The sequence below is a fragment of the Mobula birostris genome, chromosome 21, assembly GCF_030028105.1.
Source record: "Mobula birostris isolate sMobBir1 chromosome 21, sMobBir1.hap1, whole genome shotgun sequence".
Taxonomy (NCBI): domain Eukaryota; kingdom Metazoa; phylum Chordata; class Chondrichthyes; order Myliobatiformes; family Myliobatidae; genus Mobula; species Mobula birostris.
Genome location: NC_092390.1, coordinates 30,342,040 through 30,366,713, shown reverse-complemented (window position 1 = coordinate 30,366,713; position 24,674 = coordinate 30,342,040). Strand labels below are relative to the sequence as shown.

Genomic DNA, 24,674 nt, shown 5'->3' with positions numbered 1-24,674 from the left:
GAGTCACAGAGTCAGACTCGGTGCCAGAGATCTGACTGCTGTGGCTTTCCTCTGCTAGGTCATCCCCAGCACCCCCTCCCCACAATCGTATCCAAAGTGATATACCTGTTGTTGAGGGGAATGCATTATAACTCTCCACCCCTTCCACTTTAATCCCTCCTTATAGCTTAGGTCCTCAAATCCAGGCAACATCCTGGTAAATATTTTCTGCACTTTTTCTAGTTTAATAAAGGATTTCTTAAACAAAGTGACCAAAACTACAAACAATACTCCAAGGTGAACTAACTGCTACATAATCTCCTAACTCCTGTACTCAGTGCCCTAACTAATTAAGGCCAACATGCCAAACCTTACATGAACATTGAAAGATCTTTTGATTTAGCATACTACCTTAGTAAATGCATGATGATATGATGAAATTTTCTACTCCATGAAAAATCCACTTAAAAAACATGAGCTTCCTTTATTTGATAGACTTAAAGAAGCAGAATTCTTCTTCATTTGCCTTCATATTCTCAATATACAGTTCACTCTGGCAGCAGGCTTTGCCAAATCAGATGTATAGTTTTATAATACCAAGGGATCTTAAGGACCTACTTGCTGTACTTCATTCTGAAATGACATCTGAAAATGGAACTGATTTGTTTCTTCATCCTCCCTTTGTTGACTATCCAACAGCATTCAAGCATTGTTAGTCAAAAGCTATGAAGATTGAATGTGAAACTCTAACAGGTCTAATTGGGTAATTGATTGAATGTAAGTAACAAATGATACCAAGTTTTGGAAATCCTGAACCATCGGCCAGACATGTAAAAAAAGCAAGCATGAGCTATTGCTGCAGATTAACATCCATATTGGGAGACTCCACGGGGTATATTAACAAGTTGATCCTAATTGCTCTATAAGAATTTGAACAAGGTAAAAGGAACAAAATTCAGTCAAAGATTTGGAGACTAAATGTCAGTACGCCATTGATCCAGCTCAACCAAAAGCAATCTCAGACACTGAGCCAGCAAATCTGTAAGTGGAGTTGGCTCTTCATCCACTATTTAGGACGCTCAGCTCAATAAAACAGGACTTCGGTGTTCCACCACATAAAGGACAAGGAAACACTTGCAAGGTAGTAAATAAACGTCAGTGAATCCTGACAGTGGAATTGTTGCCTTATTTCTAAGTCCTAGTAAAAATCAGAACTATTTTATCAACGGCACTTGCACTTAGCCATTGTGGGCAACTGCAGGCTCCACACACCTTCAGCTCCATTAACATTAACATTAACATTAACATTAACCATTATCATTAATATTAACATTAACAAATCCATTAACAGAGCCAACAGCAAGGTCACTTGTGAATTCAGTCTTTTAGATTTTATGTATTCAAAACTGGCATCAGGTCAACAGACCAAACTGGATTTGGTGGGACAAGTGAGCACCAAACCTCCGATAAGTAAAAACAAATATATTTTGGATTGTGAAAAAAAAAGTGTCCAGAGGTATTGAATCACAGTCTTGCCAGATGTGGAGACCTCATGATGATCTGCCTAACAATTAGGTTCATAAGGTCATAAACTAAAGAAAACAGGCCCTTTGGCACAAAGTGCTTTCTGAGCTAGTCCTGCCCCCATATCCCTCTGAAACTTCCTTCCCCATGGGCCATCAACAATAAAACAAATCTAACTTGTAAATTTGTGCCCTTCTGAGTGTAACCATTTGAGCCTTTGACCTTTCGTACATGGTGTCATACAGTATTACAGCATAGAAACATGCCCTTCACCCTTTCTGGTCTATGCCGACTTAATATTCTGTCCAGTCCTATCTAGCTGCTCATAGGCCATATCCCTCCAAACACACCTATCTAAACCTCTCTTTAATATTGCAATTGAACCTGCAATTACCACTTCCATTCACAGCACTTTCCACATTTGCACCACCCTGAATGAAGATGTTTCACCTCAGATTTCCCTTGAATATTTCACCTTTCACCTTAAACCTATGACCTTTAATTCCAGTCTCACCCACAAGGAGGTGGAAAAGCCTGCATCCTATGTATATAATCATAATTTTGTATTCATCTGTAAGATTTCCCCTCAATCTCCTGTGTGCCAGTCCGAACCTGTTCAACCTTTCTCTATAATTCAGCATCTCAAATCAACATCCTTGTAATTATTTTTGTACTTTTTCAAGTTTATTGATTTCCTTCCTGCAGGTTAGTCACAAGCACTACACAAAATACTCTAAATTCAGCCTCACCTATGTCCTGTACAACTTCAGCATATCATCCTGACTCCTGTACTCAAAGCTCTTACAATGAGTAAGCAAATAAGAAACTGAGATTTCATATACTGGTCTCTTGCCCACTATGAAGTCTATCAGGCTGATCTTGAGAGCCACTCCCCATAGGTAACATGTTTTAATGATGAGAGAAAGACCACAAAAGATATAGCACCTGAATTACAAAAACACCAGATATGCAATTCTCATTGTGTTTGAGAATATGTGCAGTATCACACTTTGACCCATAAAAATAATAAAACATATCTTATCTATAAATGATGATCAATGAATGAAGAATACTGAATAAGAGGAAAGAATGAATGGTGAAGGACTGGCCAGTAGTAACCCAAGAGATTCAAGCCTTAATTTCACACATACAGATGGAAAAAAACTTGATTTACAATACATAAATATCAATAAACTCAGAAAGAGAGAAGTTGGAGAAATAATAGAAGAAGTTTCTAATATTCTTTATAGAAGACACCCCACTGACTCACTGTAGAGAACATTTTACATCCAATTAGATTAATGTACTGTTTGCACAAGACAAAAAAAAACCTGAATATAAAATCTGGATTCAACATTAGAGAAGCACAGACTCTCAACCATAGACACTAAAAATAAGGAGAGTAGGCCTTATGGCCCTTTAAGTTTGCTTTGTCATTCAATATGATCATGGATGACCATCCAAATACAATACCCTGTTGCAACTTTCTTCCAATATCCTTTGTTCCTTTCAGTCATAAGAACAACACCCCACTCCTCCTTGAATATATTTTATAGCTCAGGACATGAAAGATGGAAAAAAAAGTTTAATGGCAGTGTGCGAAGAGCCATGGCAGCAAGTTAAAGCATGATTTGATCAAGGTGCTTTGGTTAGGTTGCTAGGTTTCATCCACTATCTGCTTTTACTTTCTCCAGCACCCACACTATTTGGTCTGCAGCTTTAAGGGGTTAATGTTGCAGACTTTGAGTGTCCTAGACCCGGTCAGTAACTGTCCAGACAGTCTCATGGCCTTGTTCAAAGTTATCACGTCTAGTAAAGTCCCACCCATGAAAGGTATGAGTAGAACTTTAACTACTGACAAAGTAACAACATTCATTTCATCGAAGTCAAAGGTGCAAGATTGGAGTGCCTCTAATAGTTCCCAAAATTCAAAAAGATTCAAAAACATTTTAAAATTAAATAAACCAATAAAAAGATAGAACAGAAAATTCTGAAAATAGTATCAGCAGTTTAGACAGCATCTATAGAAAGATAAATAGAGTTAACATGTCAAACTGAAGGCCAGAATTTGGAAAGCAAATTAATATAATGCTGCAGGAGGGTGTAGAAGGGAGGTATAGGATAAAGAGATTATTACTGACAGAGTAAGATCAGGATTGCCTGGTGATAAGTTGTAAAAGATTTGATCTAGTTAATTAGTTAATAGGGAAGTTTGTGAAGAACATGTTCCTTTATTCAATAAAGCTATAATATAGAGAGCAGTTAAGAGAGTAACAGCCAAGACAAAAGAATGTAAGGCTTGAAAAATGCATAGGATATTCTCAGCAGATCAGGCACTGCTAATGAACATTTCCTGCAGGTCAGGCAGTGCTAACTGAGCCCATATAACTTATTAACCAGCCAACCGATGGAACTTTTACGGCTCATCCCTATGTGCTGAAGGGTTAAATTTGCTTTCACTTTGATGGTTCCCTACTAATCTGTGACGTTTACTGGCAAAAACTAGCAAATAACTTTAAAATATTATTAATCAAATCCCTACAGAATCATAAAGTTGATTTGAAGATGGATCAATTTTACTTTTTAATTTTACATGAATTCACTTAAAGAACACATAAGAACGTAAGAAATAGGAGCAGGAATAGGCCATCTGGCCCATAGAACCTGCCCCGCCATTCAATAAAATCATGGCTGCTCTGTCCGTAAACTCAGCTCCATCCACCTGCCTTTTCCCCATAACCCTTAATTCCCTTACTATGTAAAAACCTATCTAACTGTTCCTTAAATATAAATATATTTAGTGAAGAAACATCCATTCACAATCTTTGCAAAACAAAACTAAGATAAGAATTAAATCAAATGAACAAAGTGAAATTTGAGAACACCTTTTCCAGATGTAAATCCACATAATGACTGAAAAAGTGATGTAAAACTTAAACAATACTGATAACATTTTATGAAAGTGCACTTGTTTTGCAGGGGAGTATATACTTACATCTCTGTCCAGGACTCTGCCAGTGCTATTCAAGTACAATTTCTGGTTGACAGCATCCAGGAGCACCCAGTAGTCATCATTGCCTTTTAGTGATAAGGCAATAGTTGGATTTGGGCCACCCGCATGTCCAGTAATTTGCAAGTTGTCCACGAGAAGTGTTCCTGTTATACACATTGAAAAAGTAAGTGGAAACATTTAAAATAGATTACAGTGAAATAAGATCCACAGATAATTTAAGTTTCTTTCTTGGTTGACAATTGCACATAAAAGATAATTGGACGGGCAATTTTTTTTTAGTTTGTGTTCTTCATGTGAAACAAAGGGAGTAGATGCCATTGATTTCATCATTAAAATGACGTACTGGAAAACTAATCTGCCATGGTAACTTCGAAAACACAGTTTAACAAACAGAATCTCGTCCAGGGAAATTTACCTCTGTTCTGATCACTATGCATGCAGCTTTTGGAATTATTTCAAGCAGAACATTCATTTACTTTCAACTACATCTTATGACAACTGAGTCAAAACAGCCAATTTATTTTGGTTCAGAGCACATTCGTATGTAGGAACTATTTATATTAAATAGAGCTAAATGTACCAGGTAGTTGAAATTGTATTTTAAAACCATAAAATAGATCTTCCAAAATATACCTCATTTCAATTGTCAAACTTCAACAAATTTCAAGCAACTTCATAATTTCAATGCTGCATTGTGTCTTAATAAATCAAGGTATGCATCAAAAGCAAATCTTAAAGTTTTGTATTTTATTTCTATCTTAATGTAAAATCCATTGGAAATGCTTGGATGACAAAAGTACTGAAATGCTTCATTCACACATGGCATCTCAACAGAATGCTGATTAACTACAGCAATAGTGAATCTTACAAATTGACATTTTTAACAAATGGAACATCTTATCAGTCACCACTGAAAGCAAAATATTTCAAGTGAGTTACCTTTTGAATATTCCAACAGAAACTTCCAGTGACAGTGTAGAATAGGAATTAATGGGATTTTCATTTAGAGTTGTCACTCTCATTCCATCATGACTAGGCCAAATACAATATTCTTATTGGCAACTATGAAATGTGATCAATACTGCCAGATATGAGCTAACCCAAAAGCTCTATTTTATGAATCAAATAAAAAAAGTTAATTTCTTTCCCACCTATCTCCCAAGCTTAAATGCTGTGGTTATGTTTATAGGTCTTTTTCTCATAAACTTTTACAAGTTTTTGGTACATATTTTCTTCATAAATTGCATGAAGAATTGCCTAGGAACAGAAAATTGCGGAGGACTGCAAACAGAACCTGGCAATTATCTCCTTGGTGGACTAGAGGCGGAGAGAGCAAAATCTTCAAGCTCTTCGGTGTTACCATCTCAGATGAGCCTTCGTGGGCTCAGCACAGTACAGTACTTGCAGTCGTGAAGGAGGTGTATAAGCTTAAGGAGATTTGGTGTGTCACCAACTACTCAACAAATTTCTACAGGTAACACACACAAAATGCTGGAGGAACTCAGCAGGCCAGGCAGCATCCAGGGGAAACAGTAAACTGTCGAGGTTTCAGGCCAAGACCCTTCATTAGGACTGGAAAAAAGAGATGAGAAGTTAGAGTAAGAAGATGGGGGGGGGAAGGGAGGAAGAAGTACAGGTGGTAGGTGATCGGTGATACTGGAAGAGAGGGAGGGATGAAGTAAAGAGCTGATAGGTGAAAGCTCAACTTCTTGTCTTTTTTCCAGTCCTGATGAAAGGTCGACTGGTTACTCTTTTCCGTAGATGCTGCCTGGCCTGCTGAGTTCCTCCAGCATTTCATGTGTATTGCTTGGATTTCCAGCAGATTTTCTTGTCACATTTCTACAGGTGCACTGCTGAAAGGCACATCATGACCTGTAATGCCAACTTGAATACAGAAACACAAGAAGCTGCAGACAGTAATGAACACAGCCCAGTTCAACAGAATAACTCTCCCCACCACTGACGGCATCTACAGGAAGCCCTGCTCCAAAAAGTGGCATCTAACATCAAGAATCACCATCATGCCTTCTTCTTGCTACTACTGGCAGAAACCTGAAGTCCCACATATTCAGGTTCAGGAAAAGCTTCTTTCTTACAGACAACAGGTCCTTGAACCAACCTGCACAACTCTAAGCCTCAGCAATAGAACACTATTGAACAAATATTGATTTTTCTGACTTCGGCACTAATATCTTGTTTTTGCAGTCTGTCTTTCTCTTCACTGTTTTGTATACTTTATATTCTGTATATTGCTTGTACCTAAGGAGACTAAAGACTAAGGAGCTGGTGGTAGACCTGAGGAAGTCTAATGCACTGGTGACCCATTTCCATCCAGGGGGTCAGTGCGGACATGGTGGAGGATTACAAATACCTGGGGATACGAATTGACAATAAACTGGACTGGTCAAAGAACCAAGGCTGTCTACAAGAAGGGTCAGAGCCATCTCTATTTCCTGAGGAGACTGAGGTCCTTTAACATCTATCGGATGATGCTGAGGATGTTTTACGAGTCTGTGGTGGCCAGTGCGATCATGTTTGCTGCTGTGTGCTGGGGCAGCAGGCTGAGGGTAGCAGACACCAACAGAATCAACAAACTCATTCGTAAGGCCAGTGATGTTGTGGGGATGGAACTGGACTCTCTGACAGTGGTGTCTGAAAAGAGGATGCTGTCAAAGTTGCATGCCATCTTGGACAATGTCTCCCATCCACTACATAATGGATTGGTTGGGCACAGGAGTACATTCAGCCAGAGACTCAATCCACCGAGATGCAGCACAGAGCGTCATAGGAAGTCATTCCTGCCTGTGGCCATCAAACTTTACGACTCCTCCCTTGGAGGGTCAGACACCCTAAGCCAATAGGCTGGTCCTGGACTTATTTCCTGGCACAATTTACATATTACTATTTAATTATTTATGGTTTTATCACTATTTAATTATTTAAGGTGCAACTGTAATGAAAACCAATTTCCCTCAGGATCAATAAGATATGACTATGACTAAGTGCCTATGATGCTGCTGCAAACTGTACTTGCGCACAAGACAATAAACTCAACTTGTTTTTTTCTGTTCAGGCAACTTTCTCTATTCAAAGGTAACAGGATGAAAGTCTAGCCACACTCTTTTTACTTTAACTAAATATACAAATGCATTCCCTCTCCAGGTAACTACAGTTTCTGACAAGCAGGCGTGAATATAAGTTGTCAAATCCAATGAAAGTACAGGCCACTCCTGCCCAATTGGCAGCTCCCTCTCACCAGACACTAAATTCATTATTTCTAACACACTGAATGAAAACACACAAGGTGCTGTCTGAGTAAGAACAAAAAAAATTTAATGTTTGGTATATTAAGAGGTAACATATGCTCCACAAGCTCTTGTAATTTTATATAATATTTTGATTTTCTGAAATCTTGAATAAAGCGGGAGTAACATGAAATATGTACAGCTAGTAACTAAGTTTTAAACAAACCCAACTAGATGGTTCCAGATGGCAAAATAGGGTTTGAATACAAAGTTTCTAAAATATACAGTCCCACCCACCCAGGTGTCAGTGAAAACTGGAGATTTCCCTGTGCTGCGGTCAAGTGATTAAAGCCCATCAGAGAATACACATTCTCTATCCCTCGTCAATCTCTTTTCCTGTCACCCTCTGTACATGTTTTACATTGTATTATGTGTGTTGGCACTTGCTGGTCTGTCTCAATACAGAATTTTTATTTACTTTGAATTTAGAGAAATCTATCCTCAGTGTCTTGCACTAAATACTCAAAATAGGAATTGGTTGAACATTGACGTATACACTCAGTGGCCATCTTATTAGGTACCTCCTGTACCTAATGAAGTGGCCAGGGCGTGCATGCTTGTGGCATTCTGTTGCTGTAGCCCATCCACTTCAAGGTTCGACATGTCGAGTGTTCAGAGATGCTGTTCTACACACCAATGTTATAACATCTCGTTATTTGAGTTACTGTTGCCTTCCTGTCAGTTTGAACTAGTCTGGTCACCCTCCTCTGATTTCTCTCATTAGCAAGGTGTTTTTGTCCACAGAACTGCCACTCACTAGGTTTTTTTTGTTCATCGCACCTTTCGCTGTAAACTCTAGACACTGGTGTGTGTGAAAACCTCAGGAGATCAGCCTTTTCTGATAGTCAAACCAAAAATCATTCACAGTCAAAGTCACTTAGATCATTTTTCTTCTGATGTTTGATTTGAACAACAGGTGAACTTCTTGACCATGTCTGCATGCTTTTATGCAATGAGTTGCTGCCACACTATTGGTAGATTAGATATTTGCAATACTGAGCAGATGTACAGGTGTACCTAATGAAGAGCCACTGGTTATAGTTCCAAAAATTCTCTTCCATTAATATCAATGGAAAAAAAGAATTTTGGAAGCAGAGCGCAATGTCTAGTCCATACCACTGATGCAGCAAGAATTAACATATACTAAGTTGCTGCTTGTGTGTATAACAACTTGCACTGTTCACAAATAACTCAGGTACACTACAGAAATTACTCTGTTAAATTCTTCGTTAATCACAATTAACACTATAAAACCCACAGATAACTTTTAGGCAGCTGTGAGCAGCAATAAGAATGAGCATTTTTTGCTTGTTGCAGACTTTGAAGTTCATGATTTTAAGTATTTGATTTTGTGTTTACAACAGAATAAATGATAGGTAAATACAAAGGGCTCAATAGACACTCTTGTAAGAAGTTAATGAGACAACTCTGCGTAATCAGTATGCCAATGTTCAGTTAGGTCACGTGATTAGGTTTCGTACTTATATTTTTCTTGGGAGTTCATGGTGTTCTCCTTTGAAGCAACAAACAAAAAATATCTAGGCGTGAATGCTAGTCAGTTCCTTTATTTTACTTTGAATATGATTCAATTTCTCTTTGGAACAAACCGAAACAAATCTTCAGTGGGGAGAGAAAGAGCCAAGTTAAGGCTAAAGAAACCTACAAAAAGATAAGAGTACTGGAACTTCCTTCAAAACTGTCCTTGGTATCATGACTTCCTGTTTTCCTGAAGGGAAGTATATATTGTTTTGGCAAGAGAGGTAAGAAGAACTTAACGAGCACTCATTTTGCTAAGAAATGCCAGGAAGTAGTCAAAGACTACAAACAGACAGCTAGAACTATTGAGGAGGGATCAGGAACTGATTTTGTTTAAGAAGTCAATGCTTTTAATTTGGTTAACTTCACTCACCCCACCACTGTATTGTTCCCACAACCTATGGACTCACTTTCAAGGACCCTTCATCTCATGTTCTTATATTTATTGCTTATTTATTTATTATTATTACTTCTTTTTATTTACATAGTTTGCTATATCTTGTACATTGGTTGCTTGTCCATTCTGTTGGGGGCAAACTATCATTGATTCCATTATGTTTCTTGGATTTACTGAGTATGCCTCAAGTTCTCAGGGTTGTATGTGGTGACATATATGTGTTCTGATAATAAATTTACTTTGAACTTGAACTTTGGTTTGTTACGCGTCAGTTAAAATCTCAAAAAGACATGACAGTCAAATGCAAAGTAGTTCTGCTATGCTTGTATAAAAGACACAAATACTTTAGACATACAAAGATGAAACTATTTATTCACATACATAATTGGAGATGATGTTGGAGGCCTCCCTCCTCTGAGCGTATGGGTACAACTATTGTTTCAGTGTCGTGAATATAAATGTAACTTTTACTGTATGATGGCAAAATAGCTGGGCCTAAAGGCATGTTTCAATGTAGATATGATCAGGTATTTTAATACTGACACACCCTATACAAAGAGATCTGCAAGAATCATGAGTTTTGGACTAAATAACTTTAAGCCAGTAACCAAAGAGAGCTGCTCTTGGATGTTTGGTGATGTTATTGGATAATAAACGGAATCTGAAACAGTCTGGATGAAAATGCAATGAGCAACATTTATCTTGGAGATGGACAAAAGCCTTAAGGGATAAGCTGAAGGAAACACTAAATGGTGCTGTCAGATTGTATTTTTTTTATAAGTGACCTTGATGAGGAAGTAGAAGGGTGAAGTAGTAAGTTTGTAGATAACATAAAGGCTAGTTGAGTTGTGGAGAGGCTGAACATTGTCGTAGGTTACAATAGAACTTTGACAGAATGCAGAGCTGGGCTGAGAAGTGGCAGATAGAGTTCAACCCTAAGAAGTATGAAGTAATACTCCTTGAAAAATTGGATTTGAAGGCAGAATTTTGTAGTTCCATAAAACCTTGGTTAGACCATATTTGAATATTGTGTTCAGTTCTGGTTGCCTCATTATAGGAAGGATGTGGAAGCTTTACAGAAGGAGCACAGGAGACTTGTTGCCTGGATTAAAGAACACAAGATGTTGCCTGGATTAGAGAACATGTATTATGAAGGCAGGTTGAGTGAGCTGGGGTTCTTTTTTCTATTTGGAGCAAAGGAGCATGAAAGGTGTACAAGACAAAAGAGGCATAGATCGAGTAGATAGCCAGAGACTTTTTTCCCAGGAAAGAAAAGGCTAATGCCAGGGGGCATAGATTTAAGGTGATTGGAGGAAAGTATAGGGGATATGCCAGAGGTAAGTTTTTTACAGAATGTTGGATCATTGGAACACCCTGTAAGGAGTGGTAGTTAAGGCAGACATACGAGTGGCATTTAAGAAAGTTATAGATAGGCACATGGATGATAGAAGGGCTAGAAGGAGCAAAGGATTAGATTGAATTTAGAGTGTGTTAAAAGTTTGGCACACCATCATGGGCTGAAAGGCTTGTTCTGTGTTGTAGTGTTCTACGTTCTGGCTTTGGTAGAAACCTCTGTTTAGATCAGTTCAATGGAAGCAATACAGTATATCTCAGTTGACAGATCACTATGTGGTTGTTTAAATCCAAAATACGTGAATAAAGTGATTAGAAGGGAACATTATCCACTCGTACATCGAGATATAACCACACATCCACATCATGAAGTTTAAAGTAAAATTTATCAGAGTGCATACATGTCAGCACATACAACCCTGAGATTCTTCTTTCCTATAGGCATACCCAACAAATCTATAGCATGGTAACTAAACAGGATCAATGAAAGAGCAAGAGCAAAGAAGATAACAAACTGAGCAAATGCAAATATAAATAAATAAATAGCGATAAATAACAAGAGCAAGAAATAACAAGATAAAGAGTCCTTAAGGTGAGATCATTGGTTATGGGAACATCTCAATAGAGAAGTGTAGTTATCTTTTTATCAAGAGTCTGATGGTTGAGGAGCTGAAACTGTTCTTGAATTTGGTGGTGCAAGTCCTAAGGCACATGTACCTTCTACCTGATGGCAGCAGCAAGAAAAGATCATGCTAGAATTATCATGATTTGATGTTAAACATTGAGCTTCAGCTGAAGGATTGCCATAGGTAATGACTTTCCGCACACCTTTTCAATACATTACTGATTTACAAATTTGCATCACCTTCCAGGTGGTCAACATAATTTCAACAAGATTATACTCAGAACAGGATTTCACATCAAGCAGAAACCCAGTGTCCAAAGGAATTGCATATTTACTGTGGGGTTGCAATTCAGATGGGGAAATTAAATCTCCAAACTGAGTTTGTTAGTTGAAAATAGTAAACCACATATTGATGTGAAATGTCATGTGTAAAGAAATGACTCTCTGATACAGGGTGTCTGTTATAGAGACTTCTTGTTTGTTTGAGAGCTTAAGTGTTCTCCAGTGGTTCTGAATTTATCAGCCTTTCTGTCAGCATTTCCAAAGTCTGAAGGACTCAATTGTCCTACTGTGAACATTATTGATTTGTAAAGTTGAAAACCACAAGATATCAGAAGTAGCTAAGTTAAGCAAATACACATTTCTCCCTGTCACAGTTCAAGTTTGTACACTTACAGAGCCCTAGCTTCTCTCATGGCTTGCCTTATATCTTGCAGAATCAGAGTGGGATGTGCTGGGTCAGTATCCAAAATGAATCTGGGGACAACACATATTGGGCTGAAGGTCAGTGACTGCTACACTGAGATTAATTTTCTTGCAGTCATTCACAGTAGAACAAAGAAATACAATGGAATCAATGAAGCAAAAGAAGACATATTGTACAAATACAATAAAATCATAAAATGATAGTAATAATAAATAAATAAATTAAATAAATAATACTGAGAACATGAGTTGTAGAGTACTTGAAAGTGAGTCCAAAGGTTGTGGAAAATCAGTCTTGAGGTAAGTGAAGTTATTCATGTTGGTTCAGGAATCTGAATTGTTAAAGGCTAATAAATGTTCCTGAAACTGGTGGTGTGGGACCTAAGGCTCCTGTACCTCCTTTCTGAGGGCAGCAGCGAGAGGGTACGGCATGAGCTTGGACTACATGAAAGTGAAAGCATGTGGAGGATACAGATAACAAGGATCCACACTTTGGATATTCATCACAGCAATGTAATTGATGTCAACTGATTAATTCTTATGAACAGCTTCTGTAAAAATTGCCCGCAGTTGAGGCACTTTCTAGAGCAAAATACAATGGTCAAAACAAAGCAAGTCTACTGCTGGTGTCTGGTTCAGAAAAAGCTATCAGCAGCTTTTATGTTGAGTGTTGCTTTACTATTGGCAAAGCAACAATTTCTGTTTGGAGGGAAAACATGAGGCACTGTTAACACAGTGATGGTGATCAACAAGCTCATGTGACACATACAAAATGCTAGAGGAACTCCGACGGCCAGGCAGTATCAGTTCTGATGAAGGATTTTGGCCTGAAACGTCGACTGTACTCTTCTCCATAGGTGCTGCCCGACCTGTTGAGTTTCTCCAGCATTTTGTGTGTGTTGCTTGGATTTGCCACATCTGCAGATTTTCTCTTGTTTGTGATTGAACAAGCTCATGTGATTTATTTTGGAACACAGTACCTCCAGATTTTTCTGCTGAGTTTTGGATTTATAGCATTTGCAGTTTCATGACCCTGCTGGTATTTACATTGCTCAATGAGTTCTTGGGAATGTCACTGTGATGTATGAAACAAACAAGTCTGGACATTGTTTTCCTAAATGCTATGTAGTATTTTACTTCAAATAATTTTGTTTTCATTTTATATAAGCTCCAGATATTCTCATTGATCAAAGAAGAATTGGCACAATGCTATACAGGTAAACTGATGATAAGAAGAATGGAACACTACATTATGTGCAAATATAGAAACATAGAACAGCATAATACAGAAACATGCTGTTCAGTCCATAACAGGCCATAAGACATAGGAGCAGAATTAGGCCATCTGGCCCATCGAGTCTGCTCCACCATTCAATCATGGCTGATCCTTTTTTAATATCTCCTCCTCAACCCCAGTTCCCGGCCTTCTCCCTGTATCCTTTGATGCCATGTCCAATCAAAAACCTATCAATCTCTGCCTTAAATACATCCAACGACCTGGCCTCCACAGCTGCACGTGGCAACAAATTCCACAAATTCACCACCCTCTGGCTAAAGAAATTTCTCCACATCTCTGTCTTGAAAGGGTGCCCCTCTATCCTGAGGCTATGTCCTCTTGTCCTAGACTTTCCCACCATGGGAAACTTCCTTTCCACATCTACTCTGTCAAGGCCTTTCAACATTCGAAAGTTTCAATGAGATACTCCCTCCCTCATCCTTCTGAATTCCAGCGAGTACAGACCCAGAGCCATCAAACGTTCCCCGTATGATAACCTTTTCATTCCTGGAATCATCCTTGTGAACCTTCTCTGGACCCTCTCCAATGCCAGCACATCTTTTCTAAGATGAGGAGCCCAAAACTGTTCACAAATAGTCAAGGTACGCATTGTATCTGTGCCAACCATAATGCTAATTTGAATTATCCCGATCTACCTATAGAAGATCTATAATCTTTCCATTCCCTGTATGCTCATGTGCCTATCTAAATGTTTCTTGAAGGTTACTTTTGTATCTATTTTTACTAACCACCCCACCCCCACCAGCCATGCATTCCAGACACTTAGCCCTATCTTTAAGGGTCCTAATACCCTTCCCTTGGACAACATCGGTGGTGTGGAGAGGGGAGACATGTAGCATGGGCAACTACCGGTCTTCCATACAACCTTGCCCAGGCCTGCGCCCTGGAAACCTTACAAAGGTGCAAATCCATGGTCTCATGAGACTAACGGATGCCTATAAAAATGCCCTTGTAGCCCTTCTGATTTCCAGTTTAAATGCTTTCCTATTTCTCAAGGGTCCACTCCAGTTTCAGTTTCTTAATCTTTTTGACTAAGTTTGTAACATCTCCAGTCATCCAAAATTCCCAAATCTTGCCATCCCTGTCTTTCTTCCCCAAGGGAACATATTGGTCCTGAAATCTGACCAGCTGTCTTTAAAATTACTCCTACATGTATTTGCCTAATAATAGCTGCTCCCGACCTACTAGCACTAGTTCCTGCCTAATATTATTGCCATTAGTTTTCTGGCAATGTAGTTCTTTCCCCCAAGGTCCAGTCTTATCCTTATCCAAAATTATCTGAAATTTTAAGCTAGCAGACAGGATTTTGGAATCAACCCATATATCTGGGAGGACACTGGCAGAGATAGAACAAGTAGTCCTCCCGATTCAACGACAGAACTCCTTCATGGACTCCAACATAATAAAGTGAAGTAGTTACTTGCAAAATCACTGATACATCGGTTAAGATAACAACATTTGCACTTCATGACACCCCTCCACCTGTGACCGGACAGACAAAACTTGCAGCCTCAGGAATAAGCTCACTATCAGTCAGTAGAAATGCTGCACAACCCAAAACAATATCATATTCACAATCCTTTACATTTGGGCCCAAACTTTACAGTCAATGGTGAAACAAGAACGTCTGTCATTGACAATGAGTAGGATAAGGCTTAATGGCTGTGTGTGCATTGATGTATTGTCTCCAACCTAATCAGTGGATGACCTGAAGGACAGCTCTACAAGAGAGAGCCATGGCAATCTATTGCTCACCAAGCACATCATAAGGACCATAGACAGAAATAAAGATATAGATACATATCTCTATCTCTGATCCTTATGATGTATTTGGTGAGGAAAAGGTATGATCACCTCATAAATGTGGGAAATCCACTGAGAACACACAATTATCTATCAACCTTTTACTAATCATATTTAATCATATTGAAGAAAGATATAAACTGAGGTAGACTGCTTTTTTACAGAAGGTTGTGTGATCTGAAATATCATGCAAGATCAACATGTCCCTTCTCACAGCAATTTGAGTACTTGACTGTAAGATGTGCTCAGAGCAGATGTCATATTATGAGAAATACAGTTCAAAGCAGACTCAAGGTTCAGAAAGGATGAGATTTGTTGAAAGCATTCTAAATAAGGATTCACTGCCTGCTTATTTTCTTTCCAACATTTATCTGGAAATTCAGGGCACACACTCAGATAAGAGGTAATTGGTTCACAGCCCAACTTAATGATTTGAGTCCTGATTTACAGTTATCTTTTCATTCCAAGAAATTGAATCTGCATTATGAAGGGAACTGAGGATCAGGTAGGAGGATTGGGTACTGTGTAAATGTCCCTTAAAAGAGGATGATTCCTGAGTTAGATTAGACAGGGCTTCAGCATTATTGGAGAGAGCTCAAAGGAGGTTAATGAAAATGAGTCCAGGATTGAATGTGGAGAGGAGGCTCACTGGCTTGCCCACAGAAGACAAAGAGTAGTTGTAGATAGGTCATATTCTGCATGGAGGTTGGTCACTGGTGGCGTGCCTCAGGGATCTGTTCTGGGACCCCTACTCTTCATGATTTTTATAAATGACCTGGATGAGGAAGTGGAGGGATGGGTTAGTAAATTTGCTGATGACACAAAGGTTGGAGGTGTTGTAGATAGTATGGAGAGCTGTCAGAGATTACAGCGGGACATTGATAGGATGCAAAACTGGGCTGAGAAGTGGCAGATGGAGTTCAACCCAGATAAGTGTGAGGTGGTTCAATTTGGTAGGTCAAATATGATGACAGAATATAGTATTAATGGTAAGACTCTTGGCAATGTGGAGGATCAGAGGGATCTTGGGGTCCGAGTCCATAGGACACTCAAAGCTGCTGTGCAGGTTGACTCTGTGGTTAGGAAGGCATACGATGCATTGGCCTTCATCAATCGTGGGATTGAGTTTAGGAGCCGAGAGGCAGTGTTGCAGCTATATAGGACCCTGGTCAGACCCCACTTGGAGTACTATGCTCAGTTCTCGTTGCCTCACTATAGGAAGGATGTGGAAACAATAGAAAGGGTGCAGAGGAGACTCACAAGGATGTTGCCTGGATTGGGGAGCATGCCTTATGAGAATAGGTTGAGTGAACTCAGCCTTTTTTCCTTGGAGCAACTGAGGATGAGAGGTGACCTGATAGAGGTGTATAAGATGCTGAGAGGCATTGATCATGTGAATAGTCAGAGGCTTCTTCCCAGGGCTGAAATGGCTAGCACAAGAGGGCACAGTTTTAAGGTGCTTGGAAGTAGGTACAGAGGAGATGTCAGGGGTAAGTTTTTTACACAGAGAGTGGTGAGCGCGTGGAATGGGCTGCTGGCGACGATATGATAGGGTCTTTTAAGAGACTCCTGGACAGGTACATGGAGCTCAGAAAGATAGGGGGCTATGGGTAACCCTAGGTAATTTCTAAGGTAAGAACATGTTAGTCACAGCTTTGTGGGCCGAAGGGCTCGTATTGTGCTGTAGGTTTTCTATGTTTTATATTTCTAAAATGATTCCAGGATTGAATGGCTTGTCATATGAAGAGCATTGATGGCTCTGGTCCTGTATTCAGTTGAATTTAGAGGAATGAAGGGTAACCTATTTGAAACCTATCGAAAGTTGAAAAGTTTCAATGGAGTGGATGTGCAGAGGATGTTTCTTATCATGGGAGCGTCCAAGACCAGAGGACACAGCCTCAGAACAGAGGGGTGACCTTTTAGAACAGAGATGAGGAGGAATTTGTTCAGACAGAGAGTGTTGAATCTGTGAAATTTGTTGCCGCAGAAGGCTGTGGAGGCAAAATCTTTATGTATATTTAAGTCCGAGGTTGACAGATTGTTGATTGGTCAAGGCATGAAGGGATATGGGGAAAAGGCAGAAAATTGGGGCTGTGAGGGAAAATGGATCTGCTATGAAGAAATGGTGGAGCAGATCTGATGGGCTAAATGACCTAATTCTGCTCCAGTTTCTTCATGGCAGATCCATGATCCAAGACAGCCCCTGTGCACAGAGGTCCATTTGTGAGCTAAAACTCGAAAAGACTATTTGGCTGCTGGAGTACAAAAAGCAAAATAAACAATAAAAAAGTAACAACAGCAAATGACAATGTTAGTGAAAAACACAGTAAGAACCAGGTTATTGATAAAAATATACTAATTGATCAGAAGAATGAAAAAGACATGGAAAACATGTGAAAGTGATAATAGGAAACAGTTTAAATAATTTTTGGACAGTAGGTATTTGAATATTGGGAATCAATGTGTTGTTCTATCATGTACAATATACAATGTACAAATAATGTACCTGGGCAGATGGTTAATCTATAATCTATATTCGGATTTGAAGATTGGAGGCTGAAGTTACTTGCTATATGTGCTAAACCCAAAAATTGCTCTAACAAGCTTCAAGGGCCAAATGAAGACTTGAAAACAGCCTTTGGAGTAATATAGAAAGTTCAAGAATTGCAGACCATTGTGTGTGTGTGTTGGGGAGGGGGGGGGGAATTGTACACCACAATCAACATAAATAGAGAACTAAGGGAAAATGAAGCAGAATGAATTCAAAAGTGGGAGGGAATGGATTTAATTGTAGTCCTCATGTACTCAAGGAAAGGAATTAAACTGTGAACAAATAATATTCCCACACAACTCAAAAAGAAACCATGTGCAAAGTCAGGAAGGAATTAGTACAGAAAGCCTATTTTCCACAGGTTTGGCTATGTCATGAAGAACTACATGGTTACTTCGAATTACTGGGATGGGACTTTTGACCCTCCAAACAAACAAGGTCAAAAACTACCCAAATGATTGATTGGGCAACGCTCAGGGAAAAGAACCGAAGTTACACTTCAATAATACCAGAAGGCAAACTTATGCTCCAGAGCATTTAAAGCTCACTCCTACAGAATGTGTTGCACAATGTAAAATGTCCATTTTAGAGTTCTGGTTAAAACTATCTAAGACAACTCATTTCAAGAGAAACAGAACTTGATGCTTAAGACACTTTGAGTGTCAAAGTTCCTGGGCCTACCAACAAGTGAATGACAATTCCGATTGAAATAGGCCTACACAATGATGTACAATACGTGGTAATACTGAAACCCCAGTGCAATTTAAATGTGAAACATTTGTGTGTGCTTCTCCTCTGGGAATGGTATTGCACATCCAGAGCATAAGTAACGAAGGTCTCGAACATACTGGGATCCAGCAAGAACATTATATAGTAAGATATAATATATTCCTATGCCATGGGATTTCCAGACATGAGATATTTTAGTCTGTCCTTATGAAGTGGCTAAGTATGTTGCTGAAGCAAGGAGATTTAGCTCGAATGTGAAACAATTGAACTGAAAGATTCAAGATTAATGATTGTTTAAAGCCATTTCCAGTAAACAAGTGTAAAGAAGAATGAAATAATTGTTACTCCAGATCCAATGCAGCAGAAGAAAAAACATAATAAGAACACAATAATAATAAAAACACAAAAAAAATAAATAGCTTATATACATAGATTGACTGTAGATCCATAAAGTGATGCCTGGCACAGGAGGGTCTATACATAAAGTGACTGAGAGAAAATAACAAAGTAGCTGTGGTTGTGGGAGTGGAGGGGTAGGTTAGTGGGTGGAAATGTTGATTTGCCTTACTGCTTGGGAAAAATAATTGTTTTTGAGTCTAGTGGTCCAGACGTGTATGATACATAGCTTCCTCCCTGATGGAAGTGGGACAAACAGTCCATGAGCAGGCTACGTGGAATCCTTCATGATGAGGTCATTTCTGGTACCTTTCCATATATACATCCTTGATGGTTGGTAGACAGGTGCTAGGAATGTATTGGGCGGTTCTGACTATCTGTTGTAGAGCTTTCCTGTCCGCTGCGGTGTAGTTCACATACCATGCAGTGATGCTGCTGTATAGGATGCTCTTCACTATCAAGAATCTATTAACCTCTGCCTTAAATATACATAAAGACCTGGCTTCCACAGCTGACTGTAGCAAAAAACCTCCAGTTTCACCACTCTCTGACCAAAGCAATTCTTCACCATCTCCGTTCTAAAAGGGCACCCCTCTTATTCTGAAGCTTGTCTTAGACTCTCCCACTATAGGAAACATTCTTTCCACATCCACTCTATCAAGGCCTTTCACCATTCGATGGATTTCAATTAGGTCACCCATCATTCTTCTGAATTTTACTGAATATAGATCCGGAGCCATCAACCACCCTTTATATGACAAACCATTCAATCTGGTAATCATTTTTGTGATTCTCCTTTGAACCTTCTTCAGTTTCAGCACATCCTTTCTCAGATAAGGTGCGCAAAACTTGTCACAATACTCCTAGTGAGGCCTCACCAGTGTATTATAAAGTCCCATCATTACATCCTTGTTTTTATATTCTAGTCCTCTTGAAATGAATACTAACATTGCATTTGCCTTCCTCACCACAGATTCAACCTGCAAATTAAGCCTTAGGAAATCCTGCACATGGACTCCCAAGTCAATTTGCACCTCAGTTTTTTTGTATTTTCTCTCCATTTAGAAAATAGTCAGCTCCTCCATTTCTTCTACCAAAGTGCATGATCATACACTTCCCGGCACTCTATTCCATTTGCTACTTCTTTGCCCGTTCTCCAAATCTGTCTAAAGCCTTCTGCAGCCTCTTTACTTCCTCAAAGTTACCTACCCCTCCACCTATCTTCAGATCGTCTGCAAACTTTACAACAAAGCCATCAATTCCATCATCCAAATGATTGATATATAATGTAAAAAGATTTGGTTCCAATACAGAGCCCTGTGGAACATCACTAGTTACTAACAGTCAACCAGAAAAGGCTCCCTTCATTCCCACTCTTTGCCTCCTGCCAATCAGCCACTGCTTTATCCATGCTAGAAGGTTTCCTGTAACACTATGGGCTGATAGATTGTTAAGCAGCCTCATGAGAGGCGCATTTTCAAAGGCCTTCTGAAAATCTAAGTACACAACATCAACTGATTCTTCTTTGTCTACCCTGCTTGTTATTTCTTCAAAGAATTCCAACAGATTTGTCAAGTTTCCTTCAGGAAACTATGCTGATGTGGGTACAGATGTGCATAGCCCAGCGCTCTTCAGCCTCCTCAGTAAGTCGTGGCACTAGTGAGCTTTCCTGATTATGTAGAATATGTCCGGGGACTATGCGAGGTTGTGCGGGATGTGCACTCTCAGGAGTTTGAAGCTACTTGCAGTTTCTACTGCTCTACTGCCAATATAAAGAGGGGTGTGAGTGTGGTGCAAGTTCTCCTGAAATCAATAACCATCTCCTGTGTCTTGTTGACACTGAGGAAGAGATTATTTGCCTGACATCAGGCCTCAAGCTCCTCCACCTCCTCTCTGTAGGTTGTCTCATCATTGTTGGTAATGACCCCACCACTGTCATGTCAGATTCAAGACTGGCAACTTCTAGCACGTCCATTACATAGAAATACGGGACAATATCAATTCATTGAGAGTGACAGTATGGCAAACTTGCAATGAGCAGAATTTTCTGCTTTATTAGTTCAAAGTAAATGTATTCTTAAAGCATGTGTATGTTACCATGTACTATCTCGAGGTTCATTTTCTTGCATGTATTTATAGGAAAATAAATAAATACAAAAGACTAACAAACAACCAATGAGCTCAAGACAGACTGTGTAAATTAAAATAATATTGAGAACTTGAGTTGCAAAGAGCCCTTGAAAGTGAATCAGAAGGTCATAGATTCAGTTCAGAGCTGTGGTGAGTGAAGTTATCCACGCTGGTTCAGGGTAATAACTGTTCCTCAACCTGGTGGTGTAGGACCTAAAGCACAGAGGCACAGTGGTTAGCGTAATCCATTTACAGCTGCAATGATCACCAATTGGGGTTGATCCCAACTGCTGTTTCTAAGGACTTATTACATTCTCCCCATGACCACCTGGGGTCCCATTGGTGCTCCCATGTTCCAAAGACATACAGTTAGGGCTATGGTAAGTTGGTGCCGGAAGCATGGCAACACTTGCATCCGTATTTCAGCACAATCCTCACTGATTTGATGCATTTCACTGTATCTTTCAATGTTTTGATGTACATGTGACAAATAAAGCTCAACTTTTTAAATCATTTACGGCTTCCGTGCCTCTTGCCCAATAGTAGTAGTGCAAAGTGAGCATAGCTTGAAAGTGGTCTTTGACGATGGATGCTGCTTTGTTCTGGCAGTACTCCATGTAAATGTGTTCAATGGTGAGGAGGGCTTTGCCTGTGGTGGACTGGGCTGTATCCACCACTTCTCTTAGATCCAACTGATCACCTCATGGCCAGTTATGTCTTAAAGTTTTTGCAACAATAATGGAATTTTATTTGTAGAATAGGATGGAGATTGAAAATCTGGTTGAGTGGTGTCACAGCAACAGCCTCTCACTCAACGTCAGCAAAACAAAATAGATGATTACTGATGTTGGGAGGAGGAAAACAGAGGTCGATGAGCCAGTCCTCATCAGGGAATCAGAGGGGGAGAGGGTCAGCAATTTTGAATTCCTCAGTGTTATCATTCCAGGGGATCTGGTCAGGGCCAAGAACCTAAATGCAATTACAAATAAAGCACAGCAGCACCTCTACTTGCTTAGAAGTTTGCCAAGATTAGGCATGACAGCTAAAGCTTTGACAAACTTCTATAGATGTGCGGTGGAGAATATATTGACTAGTTGCATCATCGCCTGATATGGAAACACCAATGCCCTTGAACAGAAGATCCTACAAAAAGGAGTGGATGTTGCCCAGCCCATCACGGCTAAAGTCCTCCCCACCACTGAGCACATCTACATGGAGTACTGTTGCAGGAAAGCAGTATCAATTATCAAGGACTCCCACCACCCTGGTCACGCTCAGTTCACACTGCTGCCATCAGGAAGAAGGTACATGCGCCTCAGGACGCACACTACCAGGTTCAGGAATAGTTATTACCCCTCAACCAAAGAGGATAACTACACTTCACTTCAACTGCCCCATCACTGAAATGTTCCCACAACCTATGGACTCACGTACAAGGACTCTTCATCTCATTTTCTCAATAGTTACTGTTTATTTATTTATTTGTTTGCTTGTTGTCTTTAGCATTTGCAGAGTTTGTTGTCTTTTGCACATTGGTTGTTTGTCCATTCTGTTAGGTGTGGCCTTTCATTGATTCAGTTATGGTTCCTGAATTTACTGAGTATTCCACAAGAAAATTAATCTCAGGATTGTTTATGGTGACATATAAGTACTTTGATAACAAATCTGCTTTGAACTTTGTTTGCTTGCAAAAACAAGTGTTCCGTTGTAAATTAATGGGTAGCTCGCTGTTTCCATTTGAACACCCACGGGGATTATAGGCTGCTTTTCAAAATATAGGAACTAATCATTTCACAGCCCAAGCACGCTTGAAGCAAGCTGTTCACTAAGTCGCAGCAATTAGAGTCTTTGTGAACATCTCCTCCCAAAGCTGGTTGCTGTGAAGCATTAAGCCAACATCTAGCACCAGAGTTATCAAGCTAAGCAAATGTACCAAAGAATTCTTGTTCAAAGCAAGCCAAATAGCAAAACATATCATTTTCAAAAAACACTTTTAAGTGATCTACAGAGCAGGAGCTAAAGATTAGAGCAAGCTTTAATATGTATTGTACAAAACACAACTTGAAATTTCAGAAACTATTTTCAAATACTTAAAAACTGAAAAACTTTAAAATAATAATCTAAAAGAATAAACATCAACACAAAATAAGTATTTTCAGGTCAAGGTTAAGCCATAATTATGGCTCAATGTGCGAAGTAAAAATTTGCATAAAATTCATGCAGCAAAGTTGGTTGGTAATAAAAAAGGCCCTCATCAGATCTTTGATCCTTGATCAGCGCATTGATCATTTCCCTTGTGACGGGTACACTGGAAATAAGACCTTTGCTCCAATCCTTAGTAAATGCATCTTAGCCTGGAAGGGCTGGAAGATGTTGGGTATTTGTCAATGTTTTTCTTTAAAAACTTCATAATATAGCACTTTCTGCTGTGTGGGATATGCCACTGGATGCACACTAAAATATATATGGAACACCATAAATGTGATGAAATATCAATAGTGATGAAATTTGATGATTTTCCAGAACAAGGTATTGTCTGCAACTTAATGCTCTAGTCCAGAACTATGCTCGGGGTGCACAGAAGCTGTGGGCAGCTACTGTTTGCGTTCTATCAGAAACAAATCATGTGAAACCTTTGTTAGCACCCCCATTAAAAATTTGCTTTAAGGTTGTAAATAAATGACAACTGATAACTTGCTAATGTTAAGTAATGGGAATAATATGCTTGTTATGAAAATGTCTTGATTGTTCTACATTAACTATTTCTGTTTTTTTGTGAATAAAGTACATATTGAAATATTTTAAAGAACTACTACAATAAGTTGTAAAGAACAGTTAAGAATAGTTTCTGACCAGCTGAAATTCTTGTTGTACAACTGATTTATAAAGGTAACTGTGGAGAAAACTAATAAATGGTGCAACCTGTAGAGAGATGTAGATACAGCAACACCTGTATTTTCTTCTTTCTAACTGTATCTGCATATTTCATATAATGCTGCCATACTTTCACCATTTGGACAGTGATTGCCAACAGTCTCAACATTATTTTGTCTGTATATTCTGGGCTACAGATCTGGGGCTGAACTCATTTTGCAATAGTGCTACTTAATATGCTACTGAACTGTTGAAACTTCAAACAAATCTCACTCCATTTTTGTTCTGTGATTGGCCAAGATTCATACTACTCCTGCACAGTAATCACAGCATTAGTCCAAAGTAGAATGCCTTTCTATAAATTCCTGTCAGTAAGAATATGAATTGATCCCAAAAGGGTGATATATCTAAATAACAAAATCTCAAGAGGGCAAATTTCCATTCCTTAGACTGACTT

General features: G+C 39.1%; 1 protein-coding gene across 1 annotated transcript in view; it reads right to left on the bottom strand.

Moving 5' to 3' along the window:
- The window catches only part of pcdh15b (protocadherin-related 15b), a 780,285-nt gene that overhangs the window by 663,065 nt on the left and 92,546 nt on the right, over positions 1-24,674 (bottom strand). Inside the window, exon 3 of the mRNA XM_072239829.1 lies at positions 4,499-4,659. Within this exon, the coding sequence (XP_072095930.1) occupies positions 4,499-4,659 (161 nt within the window). The remainder of the gene's footprint in view (positions 1-4,498; positions 4,660-24,674) is intronic.